This window comes from Crocodylus siamensis, chromosome 9 (assembly GCF_052110815.1).
Source record: "Crocodylus siamensis isolate JL-2025a chromosome 9, ASM5211081v1, whole genome shotgun sequence".
NCBI lineage: Eukaryota > Metazoa > Chordata > Crocodylia > Crocodylidae > Crocodylus > Crocodylus siamensis.
In genome coordinates this window covers 49758202-49783396 of record NC_143403.1, presented here as the reverse complement: position 1 = coordinate 49783396, position 25195 = coordinate 49758202, and the positions used below count along the sequence as shown (strand labels likewise).

Here is a 25195-nt window from a genome sequence, read left to right as displayed (position 1 = left end):
GTTCATACTTCACTGCCCATTCTACAGGTTAAGCAGACCTGCCACCTAGGAAATGCCCTGTGATCACCTGGTTCCAACAGCCAGGGTATAAGTAATGTCCCAATCAGATCTGCCTGAACAAGGGAGCATGCCTCAGAGGCACACTACTTTCCAAGACCCAACCCCTCCTATGCAGCCCCTTTCCCCATCCCCCTGCTTACCCGAATGTTGTCATCATTGTTGTTGGTCCGTTCCCCTTTCCAAGTCAGGCAGAGGCTAAAGATGGGCGGCACAGAGGAGTAGCCAGGGTTTAGCACAACAGCTGCCTGGAGTTTGGCTGTGGCAGGAAAGAGAAGAGAGGTTTACATGAAGCTCATGTTGTCCATGCACCACTCAGACACTCCCCTTGGCTGGATCTCACAGGCAGTGGACAGCAGTCAACCAGCACACCTCTCTTTCCTCAGCCCTGTGTGTCACCTTCTTATCACATCCAAACTGCAGCCAATCAATTCTGCCACACTGTGAAATCTGGGCTGTAACCCCTACCCCCAATCACTGCAGAGGTGCATCTCAAGCCAGACCTTCGGATGCATGACAAGGTATGGTTGGCCTTGCTGGCTGCGGTCTGGCATTGGCGGCTCATGTTCATCTTGGAGTCAATAATGACTCCAAGATCCCTTTCCGCCTCTGTGCTTTCAAGGAGGGAACTCCCCAGTCTGTACATATGCTGTGGACTTCTTCTCCCAAGGTGCAGCACCTTGCATTTGTTTACATTGAACCCCATCCTATTCTCATCTGCCCACTGTTGTAGTCTGTCTAAATCCGTTTACAGCCTCTCTCTCCCTTCAAGTGTGTCCACTTCACCTCACATCTTTGTTATCAGCAAACTTGGACAGTGTGCTTTCCACCCCCTCGTCCAAGTCACTGATGAAGATGTTAAACAGTGCGGGGCCGAGGACTGAGCCCTGAGGTACCCCACTGCTCACCTTGTCATGCATCCAAAGGTGCATCTCAGGCCGGTCCGGAGGGGTGATACTCTCCCTCTATGTGACTTTGGTCAGGCTGCGATTTGGTTGGGCCCAGTACTGGGCGCCGCACCTCAAAAGGGATGTGGCCAGTGTGGAGAGGGTTCAGACGAGGGCCACCCGCTTCGTGAGAGGGCAGCAGGACAGGCCCTACGAGGGGAGACTGAGGGACCTGAACCTGTTCAGCCTCAGCAAGAGAAGGCTGGGGGGGGGGGACCTGGTGGCTGCCTACAAACGCAACAGGGGAGATCAAAAGCAAATAGGTAGAGCCCTTTTCTTCCAAGCACCACCTGGTGTGACGAGGAACAATGGTAATAAGCTGATGGAGAACAGGTTTAGGTTAGAGATCAGGAGGCAATATTTTACAGTTAGGGTGGCCAAAATCTGGAACCAACTTCCCAGGGAAGTCCCCAGGTCCTCGCCCCTACCTTGGTCAAATTCAAGAGGAGGTTGGATGATCACCTGTCTGGGGTCTTGTGAACCCAGCATTCATTCCTGCCTGTGGCAAGGGGTCATGCTAGATGACGTGTTCAGGTCCCTCCTGACCCTAGCTACTGTGAAACACATGAGCAGGAAGCTCTGGGGCACTCACTGGTTGTGCTGCTTCACTTCCTGAGGGTCCCTAATACCATCTTAGCCTTTTGGGTCACCTATACACATATGCGGAGGTTGCTCTGATGCACTGGAATTCCAGTGCATCGGAGCACTCAATTACTTGAGTCTGCTGGAGCATGGCAATTGCCACATTCCAGCAGCCTTCTGCATCTTACATTTCAGCACCCTGAACTTAAAAATGGTGGCAGGGGCTCTTGAACTAAAGCTCATTGAACAAGCTTCAGTTCAAGCATCCCCACTGCCATTTTTAAGCATGGGGACACTAATAAACAAGATGCAGTGGCACTTTAATTACAGCAGCTGTTTGAGCCACTCTAATTAAAGTGCCACTCCTCCACACCCCCAGAGCAAATGTAAAAGTGCTCTTGGTGATGGGCAGCCCCCTCCTCAGGAGGCTTGCCATGCTGTGGAAGGATTGGTTAGAAAGAGCTGCTATCTTGATTCTGGTTATGGCTTAAGAAAACACTGGGGAAGCCGAGGTGTCACTCACTGGCAACAGAGGAAGTAAACAGGCACCTACCTGTCCCCCTTTCTATCAGTGCCATGTAATAAAGGTGGGTGTCTTCAGCCAAGCCAGCCTCCACAATGTCTTTGGTATAAGACAGCTCCTGCAAGGGGAGAAGCACCCAAGGGGCTGAGCAGAGCAGCGTGCTCAGAGCCCTGGCAAGGGAGCCAAGGACAAGGACAAGGTGCTGGGAATGGGAAGAGGAAGCCAGCTCCTTGCCCTCTACACCTACCAGGTAATCTTCATAGGTGATTGCTGTCCACTTCACCAGGTGTGACACAACCTTGGCAGGGAAGAGCTGCTGGCACTCGCTGGAGACTGGCACAATGCCATGTTCTGAAAGCAAGTGACAAGCCAGCAATGACCTACATGCGGGCAGGATCCAGCCCAACTAACATTCTTACCAGGGCAACAGGAACAGAATGTGGCTGGCAGTGGGTTGATCACCAGAAAAAAACTGGGTTCCACAGGCCTTTGTCTGTCAATACCTAACGCTGACAGTGAATTGGCTGGGCTGTGATCACATCAGGCCTCACAAACTGGGTGGTGGTGGGTGAGGTGATGGGGAAGCCTAGCATGCTTCAGGAAACTATTTTGAAGTGATTCCTAGCGCAGCGGTAGAAGAGAGAAAATACAGACTGGGAGAGGTGGTCCAGGTATGGTACAAATCAGCTGGAGTACAGCTTGTCTCTTGACCCAGCAGAAAAGCATGGTAGCACTGTGGCTGCTGAGTCTTTACTACTGGCCACAGTGTCGAAGACAGTAAGATCAGCTGGAGTTTCTGAAGGCAGGTAAGGATTGTAGCACTGGCCAAATAAGACAAATCTGCTGCAGGTACTTGGGCTGGCTGCTGAAAGGGGAGTAAACACAGTGCTGTTTGTATAGAGGCACAGGAAATAGCTCCCCACAAGCTCAGAAGGGAAGAGGAGACATTCAAGGTCTGAGGGAAGAAAAGCAGCTGCAGGAATGCAGACCCTGGCTTTCCTCCTCTAAAAGCAGGAGCTTCAGAATAAAGCGTCGCGTGGTGGGGGGAGGGGATGGTGGCAGAATAGGAATGAACAGACAGGAACCCCTTAAAGGTTGTTGCCTCCCCAAAACCCCATCCAAACAGCTGTCCCTGATTTTACAGTCAAAGTCCTGGGCTGGAGTGGGGGTACCAAGGGGAGGGAGTCACAGGCAGGCTGGGACGTCCTCACCTAGTGAAGCAAACTGTTTGTGGAGAGCCAGCCGGGACTGCAGCCTTGTCCGGAGCAACTTCATGGTCATTTCCATGTGGCTTGCACTCAAGGAGTTATCTGCAGTCACTGTGTGCTGCAGAGGAAAAGAACCATTATATGCAGGCATTCCCTACTGCCCACCCCCCTACTCACTCAGAGAAGCAGACAGCTGTACTTGAATCCCTTGAGCATCATACTGCACATGCCTGGCAATACCTAGCCTCCTCTGGGAGGAAGAGCTTAAAACATAGGTCCCTTTTCCTCTGGAATGACTCTGACCCCTTCAACTTAGTTTGCCTGAATTGTGCACGTAGGAAGTAGACTGAGATTTAGCTCCCACCAAGCTAATGAGCCTGGGCCATGCCAGAAGCACATCATCGATCCCCCTCCCCCATTCATGTCCCCTAAAGAGCAGACACATGATCATCAGTGATGCTACAGTAGCAAGCAAATGCCATTGCACCCTGGCTCAAGCAAGAGCACTGCTGCAGGGACAGCCAAGGGAAAACAGCCTGGCAAGACTTCAGCAGCTGGAGAGCTGGAGCTTTCGACATACCTGTGGCTGGTCTTTGGGAAAATGCAAGCCTCCCAGCTTCTGCACCCAGACATAGGGGTGCCCCAGCTCTGTCACATAGTCATTCAAAGTCAGGATGCTTCAGAGACAAAATGGAAGCATTACACAAACATGGTGAAAAAGAAGCACAACCCCACCCCCTCCGACCCCTTGTGTGCAAGCCAGAGCTGCTGGGCCTGAAGATGTTCATCTGAACCGTCAGCAGCAGCCCCTTCCCTTAACGTCCTACTAGACAACATCTAATGGTAGGATACAGAGTTCCCAGTGATGCAAGGTACCCAGCCAATCATTGAGATGGTGCCCTCAAAGCCAGGACCAAGGTGTTTGTGCACCCTGAATTCCAGGCAATTGAGCTCATTTCCCAACTAAGAAAAGTTTATAAGATAGCCACCATCTTGCCCAGCTGGGCTTGAGACAAGCAGCCCACAGCCTGCCACTTAGCCTAACTACCCTCTTCCACTAGGCAAGCAGGCCCTTAGAATAGACTCTGATCTGCACTCAGGATGCGCAGCACATCATACAAAACAGCTGCCAATACCCCAGAATCCTGCTCTAGGCTGCACTGTCTTGACAGGCTTCTGCTGATGGCACTGGGTGAGACTGAAGGGACAGAGACTGGATCAACTTACCCAACTTTGTCAAACTGGAACTGATTGGCTGGGTTAGGAGTCTTCTTCCCATGATCCCCAGGATACAGGCAATTCAGAAGTGAATCCGGAGACAGGAGGTCTCTGCCAGAGGGCAAAGGGTAGAGTTAGCCATGCACTTTTCCAGGGCCAGAGTTCTTCAGCATTGTTATGAACAGTTTTGTACGGCCAGGGATTATGAACACTACAAGCAGGTCCCAGGATCACTAGGTTTACTTCTTGCGAAAGCTTTCACCAAGCACAGATGGTGGAGGCTGCTTCTACCTCCAGCTCTTGTGGCTGTAAATAACATAACCTAATTGAAGGCTGTCCAACTTCTAACCAGTTGGGTCCACCACAAGCCATACAGGCCGCATCAGCAAGGGCCACACCCATATGAGCCATGGGGCCCCTGGGCCACATGCCATAAGAGTGCCCCAGCCCCCACCCTCAGTTCCCCAGCTGCAGGCTCCTCTAACACTGCAGACTTTGCCTGGGCTATCATGCCCCACACCTGGGGCAGAGGCAAGAAGTAGAAGCTGGTGGAGGGTGGGGGAGCACAGGGACCCTAGCTTCTGCATCCAGAGTAAGGGAGTAGGGCGGAAGCAGCAGGGAGGGGGAGCCCAGGGGCCAGCATCTGGACAACCCTGACATAAATGTACCTGATGCATGAATTCCTGAGTTGGCAGAGACTCAGGAACAGCTGGGAGGTATGAGCCACAGCCAGGAATGCTACCTTGGGAACCCAATACAGGCAGTCCTCGACTTTACAGCATTTGAATTATGACAAACAGCACTTACAACGTTTATAAACTAACACCGTTTCTACTTTCAGATGATGGTTTCGACTTTATGACACTTAGCCAGACGCAGAGCAGCGAGGACGGGGTGGTGGCTGGACACAGAGCTGGGGGCTTGCAAGCAGATGTGACATGGGGCAGTCGGTGGCAGTGGCGGTTGCACATGCAGCTCCCTGGGCTGCTGACAGGCCTTACACCCAGCCAATCACACGTCACTTGTCAGCAGCCCAGAGCCGGATGTGTGGCCAGCTGCGTGAAAGTGGCGTGCAGCAGCACGAGGTGGTAGATGATGGCAGTGGCTGCCATGCGTGATAAACAGGGTATTAGGCTTTGGTTCAGGAACCAATCCCTCATTACTAACATTGTTCCTATGGGAAAAATCAGTTCCATGTTACAACATTTCAACTTAAGACATGGTTTTCAGGAACCAATTGTGTTGTAAGTTCGAGGACTGCCTGTAATGCAAATCGGTGGTGTTCTGAACACAGACCACAGCCATGATACAAATTAAACAGGACTTAAGAGCCCAACAAACCCAAAGCTACCTGCATGGATCTCACTGCTCATTCTCATATCAAATCAAGTGAAACCCGTCTGGATAAAAGCTGTCTTAACTTGGCCATGACCTCCACCAAGCATCAAGGTGCTGAGGAACCTTGCTGCAAGACTGAGCAAAGTACCTCAAAAAACAGTAGCTGGGGGGGGAGAGGAGAAACGAAGTGCCCCAACTGGAAGAGACTGTAGTCAGACCCCCATCAACTCACTGCAACACAGGAAAGGTTTGCCTCAAAGGGGACCCGCCCAGTAGGGAGTCAGCCACTGCCAACGTCCATGGCCAAGAGGAAGGTCATAGTAGCAGGAGCAAACATGCTAGCCTCTCATCTGCCATTCCAAGGAGCTCTCAGCACCCAGACCAAGCAGCTGGGCAGATGGAGATTTTCAGCTGAATTAACATCCAAGCCAGGCTTCTGCAACTGCAGTTCCAGCCAAATTCTTTCACTAATCAAGCTGAAGTAGTCTCAGAGGAATTCCCCAGGGATAAGGCCTTATCTACAGCACTTGAAACAAGGCGACCTGCAGAACAAGGAAAGGAGGGGGAGCAGCAAGCATAGACGTGGGGATGGGAAGAAAGCTATTCAGCTGCAAGATGGTATCTGCCCACCTCCCAGGGGGTGACCTGGGCACTGTGGCAATTGCAGCAGAAGCACGCCAGGAGGCCATTCAGCTCCCAACGCATGCCAGCTGTTCTCTCACTCCAAACCTCAGGGAATCTCTCCCTTTAACTCCAGCTCCTCTCCCTTCCTGCAGGGGATAAATCAGGGATTAAGAAAGGATTCTGCCTCTTGTCCTGAAAGCTCAAAGACCCTGGGGAGGAGTGCAGCTCAGCAACTAGCTGTGTCACCATCGTGGCTGCCTTGCACAGGCTGGTTGGGATGGGTCCTGGTTGCTGAGGGGAAAAATGCTGTGTGGGCAAAGGGACCAATTGCCTCCTTTGGGAAGACCTGGAAGTCTGCAGTTCCCCCTGCTGGTAAAATGGGGGAAGTACAGCTGCTTCCTTCTCCCATCTGATCAAGAACAGGCTGAGATGGGGTATTGAGCAACCATCTACAGCAGGGGTGGGCAATTATTTTGGGTAGAGGGCTGCTTACTGAGTTTTGGCAAGTGATCAAGGGCCACATGACAGGCAGCCAGGGGCAGGTAAATATTAAATTTTCTAAATTTTTTAGGGGCCCGGAGGGCTGGATAGAATGAACGGCCTGGCGGGCCACATTTTGCCCATCCTTGATCTACAGGCTCTTCCAAGTTCCTCTACCCAGGGCAGAAGCATTAGTTTGGTACAGAGCATCACAAAACCATAAGCTTGGAGAGAACTCAAGAGTGACCCTAAGCCATCTCAGACAGATGCCTGTGCAAGTAGCTAGTAACTGCTTCTCCAAGGAAGAGTCAGGGAGACGGAGGTTTCCTCTAAACACTGGAGGCGCTGCTCTGCACAGGCAGGAGGAAGGAGTAACCATTCAGCTCAGCCCAGATCCCGTGAAATGTATTCTGAGAGACACATTCACACCCTTTTGCCCTGGCTCCTCCACAGCTCTGCCAGCTAGTTGCTCCAAGTGAAACATTGTAAAGCAGCAGCATTTTCCTGGCAAGAGATCAATGCCAGACAATAATTCCAGCCACAGTACAAGGGCCAGGACAGACTGGGTTCTGTGCTCTGCAGTGTTCTCAGCTTACCCAGCGCTGATGGGTGTAGTCATCTCCACAGCAGTAGTCACCTTGGTTTTCACAGTCATGACATTGAGGTTCATTAAGTAATAGAAGGTCAGGTGCAGCACGCTCTCATCTGCACAGAAACAGAAGTGGTGGAATGCTGCCTTTTCTCCCTGTGTCCAGCCCCAGCAGCATTGGGGAGAAGGAGCAGAGCAGAGGAGAAAACCCCTCAACAGAAGTGGAAGCTCCATTAGGGTTTCTGCTGGTTCACCCACGCTTTGTGATTCTCCTAATGGAGGGACTTAGGATGTGGACACAAACAATTCTATTGCTTGTGAAGAGATGGGGAGACTTGCCAACAGCTGATTTGTTGCAGTCATCTGCCCCTTCTTGCAGTAAGTCCAGCAGAACTGCACCAATCCACCTCTGAATTAAATAGGCAGGAACTTACTGGAGTTTACCATATTTTCTTGCATACAACATGACCTGGAATAGAATGCACACTTTGTTTCTGAAAGGTACAATGAAGGGAAACAAAAGATCTTTCCTTGTATGAATAGAGTAGCAGCAACTCAGAAGCTGAGGCTGCCCACTGTTCTGCTCCCTATGAGTTGCAGCAGATTTTACTTTTGGTTTCCCTTGGTAAGCAGCAGAACCCACTTTGACTGTATTTTTCACATATAGGATGTACTCCAATTTCCAGCATTTGGTTTTTGGAAAAAGGTGCATGTTGTATATGAGAAAATACAGTGATTTCCACACTGTGAAAGAGACCCAGGTTGAAGCAGTTACAGCTGATCTATTAGCCCCCCTCCTTTAAAACTGCAGACTTGTCTGGTCTCAGACACTGACACTACTGGTGTGAAAACAAGGGAAGTAATAATCAAAGATGTTGGTCTGATTGTTCTTCTTCACCTATCAGGAATAGTTTGGCTCGCTCTTGGCAGGGCTACCATCAAGACCACTCTTCACTCCCACAGGGGACACTAATACAGCTTGTGCAATTGGGCATACAGCAAGTCTGTTTTTCCACTGTTTCTATCGAGTTCTAGTCCTGGGACCAGATTCTGAATTTGCATCTGCTAAAATAAGCCTGGAGTGGCTCAGCTGAGATCAGCCAGTGGGCTTATACCTGGATCAGAACCTGACCTGGGGAACCACCATCCTTGTACCTTTGCACTTCAGGTCAATGGTGACAGACAGCGGGTGTCTCTTCAGCATTTCCTTGCGCTTGTCATCCAGCTGAACTCCCAACGTGGGCCGGCGGCGCTTCTGCAGCAAGGGCAAGAAGAACCACAGCTTCTGAGAACATGGGTCCCTCTCACCCCTTTCCCCACTGCAACTCCTCCAGGCAGGCTTATGGGGGAAACTTCTGTCTGACAGGGAAAACGCTACTCACTAAGCACACTGTACCCAATCCACACAACACTCCAGTGTGCTAGTTAGTGCAGTATCACTCTCCACTTTTCAGATGAGGAGACTGAGGCATGGAAATTACGAGACTTGCAAGTGATTAAAGAAGGGTCTCGCGTCAGATCTTGGAATACCTGGTGCCTGCCCCTCTTGTCAGCTCACTAGCTCTTGATCTACTCCTAACCATCTGACCTCCCACATCCTACTTACATGTGCACCTAGAGGAGGGATGTTAAGCACACTGCCTGAAGAACCATTTTGTCCAGCCTGCCAGCAGTCCAGTGGAATCCCAGAAGTTGAGGGGTGGCCTGTCACAGAATTCGTAGTTTCTGGACCCCAATGGACATAGCCACTGGCATGAGGCCCTTGGCACCAAGCTGGTGCTCAAACATGGCCCCACTACAGTTGCTGCTGGCCCCACAAATCCTGCCCAGGGAAAGCCCCTGCAGTCTAGATCCAACCTGGGGCCTGGGGTGAATTTGACACCACTGCTCTAAAGCACTCGAGGACCTGAATCTTGGCAAAGTCACCTACGGATGATGCAGATTCTGTACAGCAAGTAAAAAGTTTCCAGTGTTAGCCAGAGAGACAAACATGTCATAACTATTAAGCTCATAGACTACATCTTTCCTTTCTTCTCCCTGGTCCAGTGACTATTTTTATAAAATGGAACGGTTCCAAGAGAAGAGACTGAGACCAACACTATAGACAGATGGCTAAAGCACTTCCCTAGCCTGTAGGAAATTGAGTTGAAGTCCCTGCTAGGTCTTATTTGGGGAAAGAACTTGAAAGCAGAGTCTCCTGTCTCCCAGGAAAATAGCCTTGCTCCTAGTCTACTGGTTGTTCTGGGGCAGGTCTCTCTTCTGCTCTCATTTGGTCATCAAGTGCTTATAAAGGGCTTAGTTTCACCCTGCACTAGAACAAATGCAAAATTTCAAATCCTGGAGATCTTCCCCACTGGGAACAGCTGCTCCATAGCCAGCTCTGTGCACACCTGTGTCATCCCGAAACATCCACAGAGCCACTCACACAAGACCTTCATATTTCCAAGGCACTAATGGCAATTCAGTGTGAAGTTCCCATTGCAACTGAAGACAGGCCCCTGAAAGGACTCTGCAAGCATTGATCCTCTGTCAATCCCCTTTAGGAGGCATTACTGAATGCTGCAGAAGTAGACATTCAAGCACAAAGCGACTCTGCCAAAGCCCCCACAGCAGATTGGTGGCAGTGGCAGAAACAGCCAGCACCAGCTCAGACTCACTCACTCTGGGCACTGGTGGAAACAGCACTTAGTTCAGTCCCATGAAGCAATATTTACTGTACAACCCAGAGTATCAGAGTTGAAACTGCCTTACCGTAGTCTGCTCCTCCTCAGCGTCAGAGTCACTTTCATCATCTGCAAGTTCAAACAGAGACGGATAATCAAGGGCCACACCAAGATACACTCCAAGTAGCCCAGCTCAGTGCATTTCCAACAGAGATACCCAGGTATGGAGTGCATCAGGGCCACTGACAGTGCCCACCAACCCCTGCACTACAGTGCTAAGTCCTCGAGGCATCAGCACAATCCACTGAGAGAAAGCTAGTCCTTCACAGGGGCATTCAGGGAAGAGACTCCCAGAGGGTCTTGGTAGGCTGTCAGCCCCTTTAAAGCCATTTGAAAATCTCTTTGTTCTCAAGTGCTCCCCCACAAACCACTAGGATGGAGAGACCTGTGTTAACAGCCCCCAAGCTGAATGCCATGCCGCTCACTGAGCTGTCAGCCTCTCCTCTAGAAGGTGCCCAAGTATCAAGACTGCCTAGGCAGCCAGCATGAAAAGAGAGACTAGCGGCCCCTCCCAAGGAACCCTCCCTGCCCCCCTGCCCCTCCCACTTTTATCAGTTGACTGCCTGCCAGACAAAGCAAGGCAAGGCAGACTGACTTGTGATGTACCTTGGGAATCCTCTGGAGGTTTGTAGAGGGCTTTGGCTTCTTCCACACTCCCTTCAATCGCTACAGACAGCTTCTTATCTGACGAGGGAAGATTGTCATTAACCCGCCCCCAGGGTGGGAAAGTCAGCCAGCCAAAGTGAGCACTGGCACTGCAGGCTGTCATGGCCCAGAGAGGTATTGAGGGTTGGAAAGGGGGAGGTGGACAGGGTGCTAAGAGGTTATCAAGTTATTACCATAGCCCTCTCACCACTTCATGGCTGGTAGATTCAATGCCTTGGGGACAAATAACCTTAACCTTCAGGGTCACTTGTGAAGTCACGCTACTGAGATGCTACTCCGACACTGGCTAGCAGGCTGCAGGACTGCAGCAAGAGCACACCCTTGGCCCAATATGTCATGCTCTTCTCCATAGTAATGACGACACTGGCCACCATGCAAAACAACAGTGTTTCAGACCCAGGGCAGGGGAGTAATTCTCCAACCATATTGGTTCCCATGGTTAAAGGCCTTATCTAAACTGCATAGATTAAAAGTAGGTGTGTGCTTCACCAAGGGGTAAAATGCTAGATGGGTTGTAGTACCATCTTAAAGTATTTGGGGCAACATAGCACCTTATCTAGGTGTTTCTGCCAGGCTCCCCCTAAGCAAATGCACTGGACTAAGGAATCTGAAATGAGTAGGTCAAGAAAAGAAAAAGCAGAAAGCAGAGCTGGTCTCAACAGGATTGAGCATGTTCATCTCCCTGCATTCCGCACTCAGAACAAGGGAGGGAAATTCAGAAGGCTGGACTGGTTTGGGACCATGCCAGTGAAATGCTCTCTCACAGGCAGTAGTTAGACTGCCGGACTTGCTGTCCACAGATGCTGCTGAGGCCCAGAATTTAGTGACTGTCAGAAAGGGATAAGGATATAGGTAACAGAACCAGCCAGCATTGGAGAATAAAGTAGCAGCAGTTTTGGAGATAGAGTCCAGTGTTCTTGGGCTCAAGCCAATCCTCAGCTGTTAGGGACCAAATGGTGGGAGGGGGAAGGGACTGGCTGGGCTCTTTCAGCTCCCCTGGGACATCTGAAACTGGCCAGTGGCAGACAGGAGACTGGGCTACACAGACACCAGGTTTGATGCATTCTGACAAGGTCTTGAGAGTCTCAGCACCTCAGGGACTCTACCATAGGGTCCCTCAGGGCACTCATTGCTATGATAACCAAGCTCCGCAGAGAAGACCCAGAGGAATTCCATGAAGGGGCCTCTCTGGGCTCTAAAATACTCTGCCAGGGGATAGGAGAAGAGGTTTTTATTTTAATATAAGCCATTTGGGTCTAATGGAGCAGCCTCAACCCCACCATGCTCCTGCAGCGCTTAGATACAAGAAATGAAAGGTACTCACCCTGCCTAAGAGGCTGGGAGGAGGGTTTCATGTGGGCTAAGGGGACAGGTCAGAAAAAGGGATGGAAAGGAGGGAGGGAGAAAAGGAGGACGAGGGGGGACAAAAGGGAAGAAGACAGAACAAAAGAGGCAGTAACACATCGCTGTGTATTGAAAGGCAAACAGCGGTTAGACAAGCTACAGCTTTGCCAAGTAAGGAGTGGGGGTTATCCTGGGCTGCCAATGCAGGAGCTTGGACTGAGGCCCGAAGAGAATGGGGTCTTGCCTTCTTGCTGCACAGGTGCAACGAAATCCATAGCACACCCTGGCTCCATCTTAGGCTATCTCTGGACCTAGCAGTTGTTTTTGGCTTTGCTTTACTTGGGAACCATGCAGGGTTAACACCTCTCCCCTCCCCCAGTGTGGACCCAAGATTAACAGTCCTGCCAAAGGGCAGAAGACCGCAGTGCTAATCCCCCCAGGGCAGGGGAAACTGCCAGTTATTTAAAATGGCATGGCATTCTGTAACTGGGATGTGGGCCCTCACTGCTGTAACAACCAGCTTCATGCAAGCTTGATGGGGGACACCAGCAAATGGAGTGGCAGAGATCTAGAATGAACTCTCATGGCAGAGATCTAGAATGAACTCTCATGGCAATTCCTCCAAGGCAGGCACTGGAGAGACTCACCTGAACAGCCAAACCAACAAAACTTCAGAAACCCAGTACTTTCTTCAGACATCAGAGAAACATGACAGGGGGGTGCACTCTACCCACCCCCTTAGATTGCTGGCTTTCAGTGACTTGTATGGAGGTTGCCTCAGACCCCCCAACATGCTCCCCGCAAGAATCTGATGTCAGTACTCACCACAGGCCTGGCCATAGGCATTGGCCTGGACAAAGAGAACATAGAGAGGCGGTGGCAAATGTCTAGCTGTCTCATACTGCTTGTGTGCCTGGTCAAATGGCATGAAGAGGTACTCCTGGACAGGGAGGGAGGCCTGGTGGGACACAAGGCAAACACATGGCATTGGTACTAAAGTAGTGTGCACAATGGCTACTCACCCAGCACCTCGTGTCTGTGGAACAGGACCCGGAGAACAGACACCGTGTCACTCAGCAGCAGCAAATAAGCAGTGCTGATAGCCTGAGTGAAACTTGAGGCAAGTCTCCTTCACTAGATAACTGGCTTCAAAGAAAGAAGATAACCCATCTCCTTCTCTTGCTCCTCCCAAACAAATCAAGGCAATGTTCCTACACACTGCTCTCCAGAAAAGGGCCCATTTAATGAACCCGTTGCAAAGGCTGCTGACAAGGGAGACTCAACGAAAAGTCCTCACCTAGGACAGGCAACATAGCCAAGAGCAGACATCACTCTTCTCAGCAGCCTCAATTCACCTTTCAGGTTTTCTCCTAAGTGAGCTACCTCCATTAATTGTGGGTTTTAGAACAGGACAGCACAATGTGCTCTGACCCACCCCAGATTCTCTGCAAGTGGCCCAAGCTTCACAGACAAAGCAGAGGGCCAAATTTGGCTCAGGGAGTACCTGCATGATGCTGTTCAGCCGAGGCTGGAGGCTACTCAGATATTCCTTCTTCACCTCAATCTCCTTAAGGATCTTCTCCTTGCTGGTTAGACATTCCTTATACTTTTCTGCCAGCCTGAATCGGGGGGGAAGCTCAGTTAATGACACACCAAATTCACAAGGAGAACAGTTGTTAGCTGAGAATGTTTGCTACTTATCAGTGTATTACTAAACCTTGACACCTTGTCTGATTCCACTGCCACTGGTTCCTGGATTGTGATAGCTCAGTCTGTACTCTGAAGTTAGCTTTAGAAACTACTTCAATCATTACCTGACCTCAATGTCACATCTAAAGTGACAAAATAAAGAAAAAGGTTTATTTATTTTTTTTAAGTCGGGGGTAAAAGGGAAGGCAGGAAAAACCTGAGTACATCAGGAAAATAAAACCAAAGAAAAACTGCCTCAAATCTAAGGAGTATAGAATGTCATTTAACAAACACTGCAACCCAGACCAAGTGCGGGTCTACTCTGAGAAGTATCTTATAATTGGCCCTCCTTACTTACCAAGCTTGCTCCAATACCAGTGTCACATCTGTTGACTTTACTGACAAAAATCTCTACTGCCTTATAGTTTCTGCTAGTCCTAATGAGCCAAAACAATTCCTCAAGACTCTTTTTCATCTTGTGCCCTCATTAAAATTGAGTTTGTTATTTTAAATTAAGCACAGATCAGTGATCCATTTGCAAACCAACAGAAGGCAGTGAGGTTTTACAGATCACTGAGAACCTTGTCTGGCCCATGGAACCATTCATGTGGACTATGACAAGTAAGATGGAGAGAGACCTGCTCCAGACTTAGAGCCCAGGACTCACAGCCTTTAAGCAAAATACTAATGGTTATCTGAAACGTGGGAGACCTGAACACTGGAATATGTTGATGTAGTGTCACTATAGTCCTGGGTGGGACGACTGCAGCTTAGATGCTTCATCCTCCTTGGTTGGAGACTCTGCCTTCCACAATGTACTCAACTCCCCTGCAGTGAAGGAGGGCCTGAATCAGAGCAGTCCCATGGATACAGCAACAAGTGGATCTCATGGATGGAACAATGGTCTCATGTTGCAGCAAGGGAAACATAGGTTAGATATTAAAATTCTCTCGTGAGGAGGGCAGTAAAGCCCAGGAACAGGCAGCTCTAGGAATAAACCAGAAGCTACATTACAAGTGAAAAAACCTGATCTGCATGTACTACAAAAATGAACAAAGAAAAAATATTCACCAAGTCTGAATGTGATGCTCATTTCAATTAGTAACTGACAATTTATTTTATAAGAGGATGCCTGTGGAATGTGACATATGCCAAATGCTTGGTGCCAGGTAAACAAAGGGCCAATTCAATTGCTGGCCACATGGTCTAAGAGCTCACCTTTTGCGTTGTTCTAATTCCCAGTCAAGGCGGGCAAGAGTCTGGTGGTGAGGATCATTGAGGGTGATATCAGGTTTGCTTATTTCTGGGGGAGCCTCTTTGTAAAACTCCTCCACACTCACCAGCTCAATTTCTTCGTGCTTTGATCTGGAGAAATGAAAGAGGCATCAGTCTCACAAGAAACCTGCTTTCCAACTTTCACACCCAATTTAAAACCTTAACAATTACAATTCCACTTGCAAAATGCAACATGTCCTATTTCATGCATGCAGTGTGTCTGCATGGCCAATTGTCCGGTGATTTCCTGAAGTCAGTCTGGAAAGAGTCACAGGTAACTCAAAGAGTTACCCAAGGAATGTGCATGAGCAGAAGCAACATTGCAGAAGCAATTCAGTTACTCATTTAAGAACCAGTCCCACGTCAACTTCCTTACATCTGCATGGTTCCTATAAAAAGCCCCATTTACACATTGTATCTGACTCCCCACTATAACCCAAGGTGTCCTTCCCATTCTCCCCCTCCCTCTCCCCCTCCCCCTCCCGAGAACTAATGCAAAAACCTCCAGAATGCCCACATCATAGCCAGATTCTAGTCTCCCACTACGGAGGCTGTAACAGGGTGACACGGCAACCCTGTTACTAAAAATGCCTGGGAGTTACCCTGCTGTGCCTAAATGACCAGGAGTAACCTGGCAGGGTCAGGAACAGGACAAGCACGTCAAATATACCAGTGCAACTGGAGAGAAAGCAGATGCTGGTAACTAATTACTTTGATTTTCGCAGGCAACTGCCCAACTTCCACAGGCAAACCCACAGGAGGGATAAAAGGCAGCCACTCCAAATGAGCGGCTGCCCCCAGGAACACTATGGGGACTAGAGACCCAACGCGACAGGCGGATCATAAGTCTCCAAACAGATCCCAGCCAGGTGAGCAGACCATGGCCAGGTCCCATCTTCAAGGAGGTAAGAAAAAATGAAATTACCACGACTGGATAGCCCCAAGACACCACCAGGGGAACCAGGGCCCAAAACCCTGAAGACGGGGGAAAAGGGTTCAAGAGTAGGCTCTCCAGGACTCAGGAAAGATGTTGGAAAAGTGGTGGGGTGCCGCTTAGAGACAGACACTTATTTCTTTTGTTAAAGGAGAAGAAATTGTTTAATAAAAGAATTCATGGTGACCAGCTCAGATCTGTTGGCATCGATCGTATATTTTGCAGAGGGAGGGTATTAACTCTTCTTTTCTCCCATCATAAAGTCATGGCAGGTGAGTCCCTTCCCAGAGACAAAACTGAGAGATTAACACGACAGACCCTCCTACAACTGGTGCACTGGCTGGGAATGCGTGGATGACAAATGACCCGTGGATAAAATGGATTCCTTGGAGGTGCAAACCACGATGGATTGGCAGCAGACCCATACTATGAAGCTGTGCATACTTGAGGGGCAACAAGCCCAGCTAGAAGAAATGGTGAAAATACAAAGCCCAGGAGGCAGAGACTTGAATCCGCCTCTTCAACTGGCAGCAAGACCTGAGTGAAAAGATCAAGGCTCAGTAGGTAATGTCCCGGGAGAGGGATGGAGAAAAGTTCCCCAAGATGAGCCCAGAGGATGACCCCTGAGGCATTCTTGGAAGCCTTCAAACGCTGGCAGCAAGACCTGAGTGAAAAGATCAAGGCTCAGTAGGTAATGTCCCGGGAGAGGGATGGGGAAAGGTTCCCCAAGATGAGCCCAGAGGATGACCCCTGAGGCATTCTTGGAAGCCTTCAAACGCATGACTGTGGCTCTGAACTAGGGCCCAGCTACCTGGGCAGTTAGGATCAGGTCCCTACTGATCAGATCAGCCCAAGCCGCCTACAGGGCTCTAACCAGAGCAGAGGCTTGGGACTACGGGAAAGTGAAAGCTGTGATACTATACCAGCTGGAGATTTCCCCTGAGACCTATCACCAAAAGTTCAGGGCCAAGAAACATGTAGAAGAACTCAGACCCCACCTACTGGCCCAAAGTCTGAGATACCTGGTAGGGTAGTGGCTCCATCTCAAGGAACGGACAATGGTGGGAATAACTGATCTTACTGCGTTAGAGCAATTCCTGGTGGATCTAGGGGACCAGACTCAGAGATGGGTCAGGGGACACCGACTAAAGAATACGGAGGAGACACTCCAACTGGCAAAAGACTATGTGGTGGCCAAAGTCAAAGGAAATAATGCGAGGAGAGAGAGGGGAACCAGGACATCTCAAGCCCTGAGGCCCAAAGGAAGTCAGAGGGTAAGGAAGTGGGAAACACCCCAGAACCCTACATGTAAGGGTAGAAACTGGGATAACAAAGAACTCATTTGCTACTGGTACAGGGAGAAAGGCCATATAGCCAGGGCCTGTCCTCAAAAGGCGCCACAGAAGACACCTTCCGATTGCCCCCATGAAGAACAGATGGATCGTAGCTTTGGGAGAGACAAAGGACCTTGGAGAAACAACAACCTGGTGACAGAAGTCAAGATGGGGGAGACCATAATCCCCACCTTAGTAGAAACAGGTTGCTCTCAGACCATGGTCTGAGTGGATTTAATACTGCCCCAAGTAGGGAGCCCCAAAACTGCCGTAAGCATGATACATATACATGGATCTTCCTATAGGTACAAAAGGCAGCGGATGAAACTCAGTGATGGCAGCAGATGAAACTCACAAATACAAATATGATTATGCCACCTGGTTCTCTGAAGCAGTGCCCTTATGAACAGTGACTGCCCCAAAGATTGCCAAGGCCTGGATGAAATGGGCGGCCTGGGTAGGGCTACCTCAAGAGATACTAACTGACCAGGGAAAGAACTTTATGTCTAGTGTCCTGAAGGGCATATGCAAGATGTTCTGGATCAAGCAGCTGTGGACTTCAATCTACCACCCCCAGACCGATGGCTTGGTGAAACTATTCAACCAGACCTTAAATGGTATGATCCGGGTGTGTATACAAGGGGACTCCAGTAAGTAGGATGAAATGCTATCAGAGAAGCCCTGCAAAAAAACATTACTGGGAATTCACCCTTCGAACTGGTATATGGGCATCAACCATGGGGGATCTTAGATCTAATTTGCAAGAACTGGACAGAGCCTGAGGTAGGGAGGCTGAGATGGCCCCAAACAGTGACAGACTTCCAGGAAAGGTTAGAAAAAGTGCAAGACATAGCCCAAGGTAATTTGGAGCGAAGCCAGGCTCAACGAAAGAGGAACTATGATGTTCATACAAGAGAGTGGGAACTTAGGTAAGGGGATTGGTCTCTGGTATTACCACCAGACAGCACTCACAAGCTGTTGGCCCGGTGGCAAGGTCCTTTTCAAGTCTTGTGGAACCAGTTGTCACCAGTTAGAAGGAAACAAATATATCACATCAATTTATTGAGAAAATGGCACCAGTGAAAGAAGTGGCTAATGCAGAAGGATATGAACACTGAGGATTTTGAGGAACTGGGAGTACCCTGGGAACAACAGGACCCACCTGGGGAACTGGGGATAGGTGAAGATCTAGGCCCAGATCAAAGAGAGGCAATATGGAAGATAATTAGGGAATTCTGGGATGTCTTTAACGAATGCCCTGGGGAAGCCAAAGGTATAGAACACCAGATAAAGACACCTGCCAGTACAGTGGTATGGAATCACTGGTGAAGGCTGCCATGTCACCTGTGGCTGGTAGTTAAGGAAGAAATTGATAAGATGTGATGCCTAGGAATCATAGAAGAATCCCAGAGTGCCTGGCAGAGCCCAGAGGTGATTGTCTCCAAACCAGACGGGTCCATGTGCCTCTGCATAGACTACTGAAAAGTAAACGAAGTTGCAGACTTTGATGCTTTCCCTATGCCCCAAACAGACAACATGTTGGAAAAGGTAGGCCAGGCCCAGTTCATTTCCATGCTAGGTCTCACAAAGGGCTACTGGAAAATTCTGACTGCACCAGCAGACTGGGACAGCATTTGGGACCCCATGGGGGTTGTGGCAATTCAAGCAGATGCCTTTCAGCCTCTACAGGGTAGAAGCCTCCTTTCAGAGGCTTAGGACAAATTGCTGACTGCCCACCAGGACTATGCAGCAGCCTACATAGACAAAATCATAATATTCTCAGCAACCTGGAGTGAACATTGCCCACACCTCTAAGCGATATTGAAGGAACTCCGACAAGCCGGGTTGACAATCCCTGCGAGTGTGTACTGGGGACAAAAGAAACCCAATATTTAGGGTTCATAGTGGGGCAAAGGAAAATCCAACCAGTGGCAGATAAAGTGGCCGCCATACGCCAGTATAAACTGCCTAGAACCCTGAAGCAACTAAGATCCTTCTTAGGATTCGCTAATCATTACCATGTTTTATTCCTGAGTTCTCTAGGATTGCACCCCTATAACTGAATTAACGAAGGGCAGACAGAACCTGGTGAGGTGGACTCCCAAGGCTAGCTGAACTTTTGAACAGGTGAAGCAGACATTGTGTGAGGACTCCATACTGTACATGCCCGATTTCCAAAAAGCTTTCTTTTTACAGACAAATGCATCTAACACTGCCCTGGAAGCCATTCTATTCCAAAAGGAAGGCCCTGACAAAAGGCCCATTGCTTATGCTAGTAGGAAACTGACTGCTGCAGAGGTCTGATACTCCACTATAGAAAGAGAAAGTTTGGCAATCCAAGTGGGGGGGGAGGGTGTTGAACTGTTCTGCTATTATTTAATGGGCACAAAATGTATTTTGATTATAGACCACGCTTCATTGCATTGGCTGTGGACCATGAAAACAGACAATGCAAGATTAACTAGGTAGTTCCTTGCTTTGCAACCTTTTATTTTTCAGTAGAACACCAGTCAGGGAAAAGGAACAGGAAAGCGGACTTCCTCTCCCACCTTGAGGAATGACACACTGGGAACCCGAGAACCCGCAACAGGACAAACCACTATGTGTACATTCCAAGTTTTTTTTCTCTTTTTCCTTCTGCTTTCCTTTTTCCGTGTGCTCCTGCTCCCTCCTTAGTGATGCCAAAAACTGAGGGGGGAGGTATGTAACAGGGTGACACAGCAACCCTGTTATTAAAAATGCCCAGGAGTAACCTAACAGGGTTAGGAACAGGGCAAGCACAGCGAATATACCAGTGCGGCTGGAGAGAAAGCTGACACTGGCAACAAATTACTTTGATTTTCATGGGCAAATCTGCAGAAGGAGGGATAAAAGGCAGCCACTCAGAACAAGTGACTGCCCCCAGGGGCACTACAAGGACTGGAGAGGTCTGACATGATGGGTGCATCGTGAGTCTCCAAATGGATCCCAGCCAGGTGAGCACACGACAGCCAGGTCCCATCTTCAAGGAGGTGAGAAAAGATTCATTACTTCCCATGGCTGGATAGCCCTGGGGCACAGCCGGGGAACGGGGGCCCGAAACCCTGAAGACAGGGAAAAGGGTTCAAGAGCAGGCTCCAGGACTCAGGAGAGACGCCGGAAAAGGGACAGGACACGACTTAAAGAGACAGACACTTATTTCTTTTGTTAAAAGGGAAGGAATTGTTTAATAAAAGAATTCAGGGTGACCAGCTCAGATTTGTTGGCATCTATCGTATATTTTGTCGAGGGAGGGTATTAACTCTTCTTTTCTCCCATCATAAAGTCGTGGCAGACGAGTCCCTCCCCCACAGACGAAACTGAAGGCTTGACACCACCGACCCTCCTACAGAGGCAATTTATGATCTTTAGGCAATGAAGCTCAGCTCTGCTTTTAACCCAAGGCTCCACCACTCTGCAAGCGTCTAACACAAGCCCCAAATTACTCCTTGCTCCCAAACTTTACTTACTTAAACTCCAAGCATTTGGTGATCTCCTTTTGCAAGTGCATGACTTCATACAACAGGTTCTGGAGCTGCAGGTGATAGGCATCTACCTTCTGCTTTGCCTGAAATAAGAATATGATCAACTGAATGTAAAAAATAAATAAGGCAAAGTTCATGGACGAATCAATAGCAAGAGACAGATGCTGTCACATGGGGAGGGTAGATGTAGGTAAGGTCCCAATGACCATGGTGCTATCGAGCCCATCGTTAGTAGAAAGACCAACACATGGGAGGCAGGAAGTGTTTAAAAAAATGGAAGCTGCCAGATCAGAATAAAACTAGCTTTGAAACCCTAAGAGCATGCTGAAAAGGATTCCAAGCAAGGGATTGTGGTCCTATGGATATTCCTCACTGCAGCAATGTCTTGAAAAACTGCAATTCAATTCCCAGCTCTGCCAATGAACTGCTGGGGTACTTGGGCTGAATCACCTAACCTCTTATGCCTTGGCTTCCTACTCTATCCAATGAAGGTAAATACTGTTCACCTCTTTATAAAGATCTTTGGGATCTGCAAATGAAAAGCTCTGTAAGAGCCAGGTTTTACAATTTTCTCAGAACTACTGTTGGTCAGGCTGTCAAGACAGCAATCTCTTGACTTTATTTGCATTCAGTATATACAGAAAGTGCTGTTTCTCTGCAATTCACTGTAGTTATGAGCGCACCTGATTCACTGAAATGTAATTCCCTTGTATGCCTCTAACTCAAGGACAACTAAAGCTAGTCCAGTTTTTGGCAAGATACTGGGCAATGATGACCACCACCACCCAGTCACCCATCCACACACACAATCCCTTATAGGCAGGGATTACCCTAATTCCTTGAGGACTTCACCATCCACTTCTGCATTTCTTTCAGCCTCTGGCCTTCAGCATACCTCATGGGTTTGATCTCTCCCCTTCTTCAGCCGGATGTGAGCCAAACGGTTGAGTTTCTTCAGCGTCATGAAATGAACACAGCTCTGGATCCGCCGCTCCTCAATCTCAGCAGCCTGAAGGGCAAGAGTGGGGAGTCTGAAGTGGATGACGTTCCTTGCAAGCAGCTCTTGTGAGTAACTAGCTACTGCAGAGCTAGTTGGTTATTTAGCAGAACCTAGAGCAAGCAGGGAGCTACAGAGATGAAACTTACAGGAGAAACACTGGTAACATCTCTTGAGCTTCTGCCAGAGCCCCCTCTCTTTCCCAGTCTCAATGTTCAGTCATTAGAAATAAACAGAGGTCCTCCCCACTGTGTCCATTCCTTAGTCCACGATTCTCCATGTACATAAGACAGAACTCAGTCCCACTAGAGGGCCCTGGGTGCTGCTTTAATGAGAGCTTTCACTAATTGAATCCCTAATTCAGAGACAGTTTTACACTCTGGTTCAATAAAACAGGTTGGTCTAAGACTCCCTGAAGGTCAGATGCAGACACACAACCTTACATCAGTGTAAGTCACACTATTGTGGGGAAAAGTTATTCCTCACTTTTCAAGGCATACCTGATGCAAGTTACAAGAGCTGTGTGTGTCTGTAGGAAGCTATACACACTTCTCCATTTCTCAATTTCACCCCAAGGTAGCATCTGCTCTGGTCAATTTGACCTGAGCCCTTTAGTGACTGACAGTGTAATCATATCTACTAACTTGGGAGAGCTGGTCATATGTCCACTACTTAATAAGGTATAAATATCCTATGGAATAAAATCTGGGACTAGTGACTCCATTGCAACTGCCTACAATCACAGATATCACTCAGTGACTTGTGCACCTTCTTTCTGTTGTCCTAAATATAGCAACAGCCGTTAACCTGACAAGAATCAGAACAGACACAGCATGGGTAGTTACCACATGAGGGGAGCACAAGGGGCCTGCAGCCTTCATACTCTTGCCTCTCTAGCCGCATTGCCACAAACAGAAGCAGTCAGCCACCTGGGATATTCCCTGTCTAGGAGGAACCAGAACAAAATGCACCTATTTGTTTTGCACAGGAATTCAAAGAAGTATCAGAGAGTAGTAAACAGGGCTGGATTCATATGGTTAAAACTTTCTGTCCTAACCCCAATGAATTATTCAATTTTCCCACTTTAGTGTTTTGTTGTGAGCAAGCACTTCACTGGCACAGTACTCCAGAGGTCTCTCCTTACACTGTCTTTGCTGCCTTTACTCTTCAGATCCTGGATTTCTGCCATAAGCCTCTGCAGCTCCTCGCAAGTTTCCTTGTAGAGTTCATAGTCTTTGCCAGGGTCTCTTAGATCCACCTCTGTCTCTTCACTATAGTACTTAACATCCTGTAAAACAGCAAGAAAATAGGTTTCAACTGGACTCCCTTCCCTTCTCAGGAAGAGTCCCACAGAAATCACACTGCAGGTCTTATATTTAGCCTCACTCTGTCCACTCCGGAATCCAAATGCTTTATACATCAGTGACCCAACCGCTAGTACTGCAAACTCCATGGGAGAGCCAAGCCTGGCAAGTTCATGCTGTCTCACCCATAATCCCATTAAAATCAGCATCCAATCTGCACAGGTCCTAGGTAGGCAACCAAGCAGCTAGGGAAGAGGGGAGGGAAGGGAAGAGCAGCAAATAAAACATTTGTAAAGGGTTCAGAGATGCTTGCAAAAAAGATATGAAAGCAACAAGCAGAGTCAAACAACTGTGAGAAGACTGCTGAGGACTGAACTGCCTGGACACAGATTCACAGAAGTTTAGGGCTGGAAGGGACCTCGTGAGATCATCGGGTCCTGCTCTGGGCGGGAAAGACTGTTGGGCCCAAACCATCCCAGCAAGGAGCACGTCCAGTCTCCTTTTGCAGGTAAAAGACACAGTTTGCCCAGCACAGAACAAAGGCTTTGGAGGGGAAGGGCAGACAAGCTGAAGGCAGCAGGTGCATCAGAAAGACCCCGCACCGCGTCCAGGAGGGTTTGATACAAACTTAACTTTGCAAGTGGTGGAAGCAGCTGTCACTGCAGAGCAGGGCCCCGCTGCGTCCAGCAAGCTGGTGCCTCGCTCCGCACAACCTCAATGCTTTTCAAAACCAACAGATGCCTGCTACTGCCCAGCGGTCAGGCAGCGAAGGCTGCTCCCAGCACCAGCTCAAGTGAGGCAGGCCCTGCCCTGCGGCACAGGGCCGGTCGCCCCGCACCCGGAAAAGCTCGGGCCCCTCCTCCCAGCTCAGGGGCCGCAGACAGGCCAGGCTGGCCTCGCCCCACGGTACCTGCTCGGCGTCGGCTTTGCTGCGCTTGCCGTCGGGCGCGGCACCGTCCGTGCGGATCACCTTGGGCTTCCGCTTCTTGCTCGAGTCCGACGACATCTGCGGGCGGGAGGAAGCGTGAGAGGCCGCCGCTCACCGAGCCCCGCCCCCACCTACCGGGCCCCAGGAGAGTGGGGGCCCCGCGGCCGGCGGGGAAGCACGAGCCCGCAGCACGCTCACCTGCGTCCCGGCTACCGCTCCAACCGGAAATGGCAGCGTAACAGCAGACAAGGCGCACGCTAGAGCGTCCGCCCGGGCCGCAGGCGGCGGAAGGAGGGAGCGCCCCCTGCTGCCCCGTGCAGACGCGGTCTCCCCTGGGGAGCGTCACCGCCCCCGACGCGATCGCTGGCGTCTCGGGCCAGTACCCTTCAGCGCTGCGTCCTAGCGCCGGGCACGGGCAGACGGGCACGAGCTCCAGCAGCCCCGCGCAGCGCTGGGGGAGGCCCGATGAGCTGCCTCTGGTCACCCCCGTGCCCCCTCAAAGCGTGTGGGGCTGCTGGGCTCGCCCTGGCTTCGCTTCTGCCACCAGGGCCTCAGCTTGTCCGTCCGTGAAATGGGCCTAATGCCTCCATCCACTGCAACCATGAGGCTTTCTCCTGTCAGTACGGCTGGGAGTGAAGGAAGGGGCAGGACAGAGGCCCTTCCCACTCTCAGCCTGGCAGATGACCCAGCTGGGCAAGGCCTCCTCCCCACCAACTTGCCAACTGCTGGCATCTTTGCACAGAAGCTGGGCTGAGGCATCTGGGGCAAACACTGCTGCCAGCTGGGCCACCATCTTCTCACACTTGACACTGTAGTAGGGTCTGGTTGCCAGTTTTGCCTGTTTTCAAGGGGCTCAGGCCAAGCTGCAGAACTGGGGCTAAACAGAAGGCCCCAAACTCTGTTTTCTGTACAACTAATGTAAACCTTTTCAG

The 25195-nt window shown here is 49.8% G+C and overlaps 1 protein-coding gene across 2 annotated transcripts; it reads right to left on the bottom strand.

Moving 5' to 3' along the window:
- Positions 1 to 152: 152 nt before the first annotated feature.
- Positions 153 to 25166, bottom strand: THOC5 (THO complex subunit 5). Of its 2 annotated transcripts, XM_090062283.1 has the most exons (18): positions 24462 to 25166; positions 24246 to 24341; positions 23176 to 23319; positions 21930 to 22043; positions 21020 to 21117; positions 15207 to 15353; positions 13804 to 13918; positions 13125 to 13257; positions 10896 to 10973; positions 10318 to 10358; positions 8722 to 8821; positions 7574 to 7682; positions 4545 to 4646; positions 3898 to 3994; positions 3321 to 3435; positions 2357 to 2460; positions 2140 to 2227; positions 153 to 316 (listed from the first exon to the last, which is right to left on the bottom strand). In XM_090062283.1, exons 2-18 carry the CDS (start codon positions 24339 to 24341, stop codon positions 168 to 170), a joined length of 1830 nt encoding a protein of 609 aa, XP_089918409.1. In that variant the 5' UTR covers positions 24462 to 25166; the 3' UTR covers positions 153 to 167. The 2 variants fall into 2 exon arrangements, with proteins under 2 accessions (XP_089918409.1, XP_089918410.1); XM_090062284.1 differs by lacking the exons at positions 10896 to 10973; positions 24462 to 25166 and having other exon boundaries at positions 24246 to 24455.
- Between the last annotated feature and the right edge of the window lie 29 nt (positions 25167 to 25195).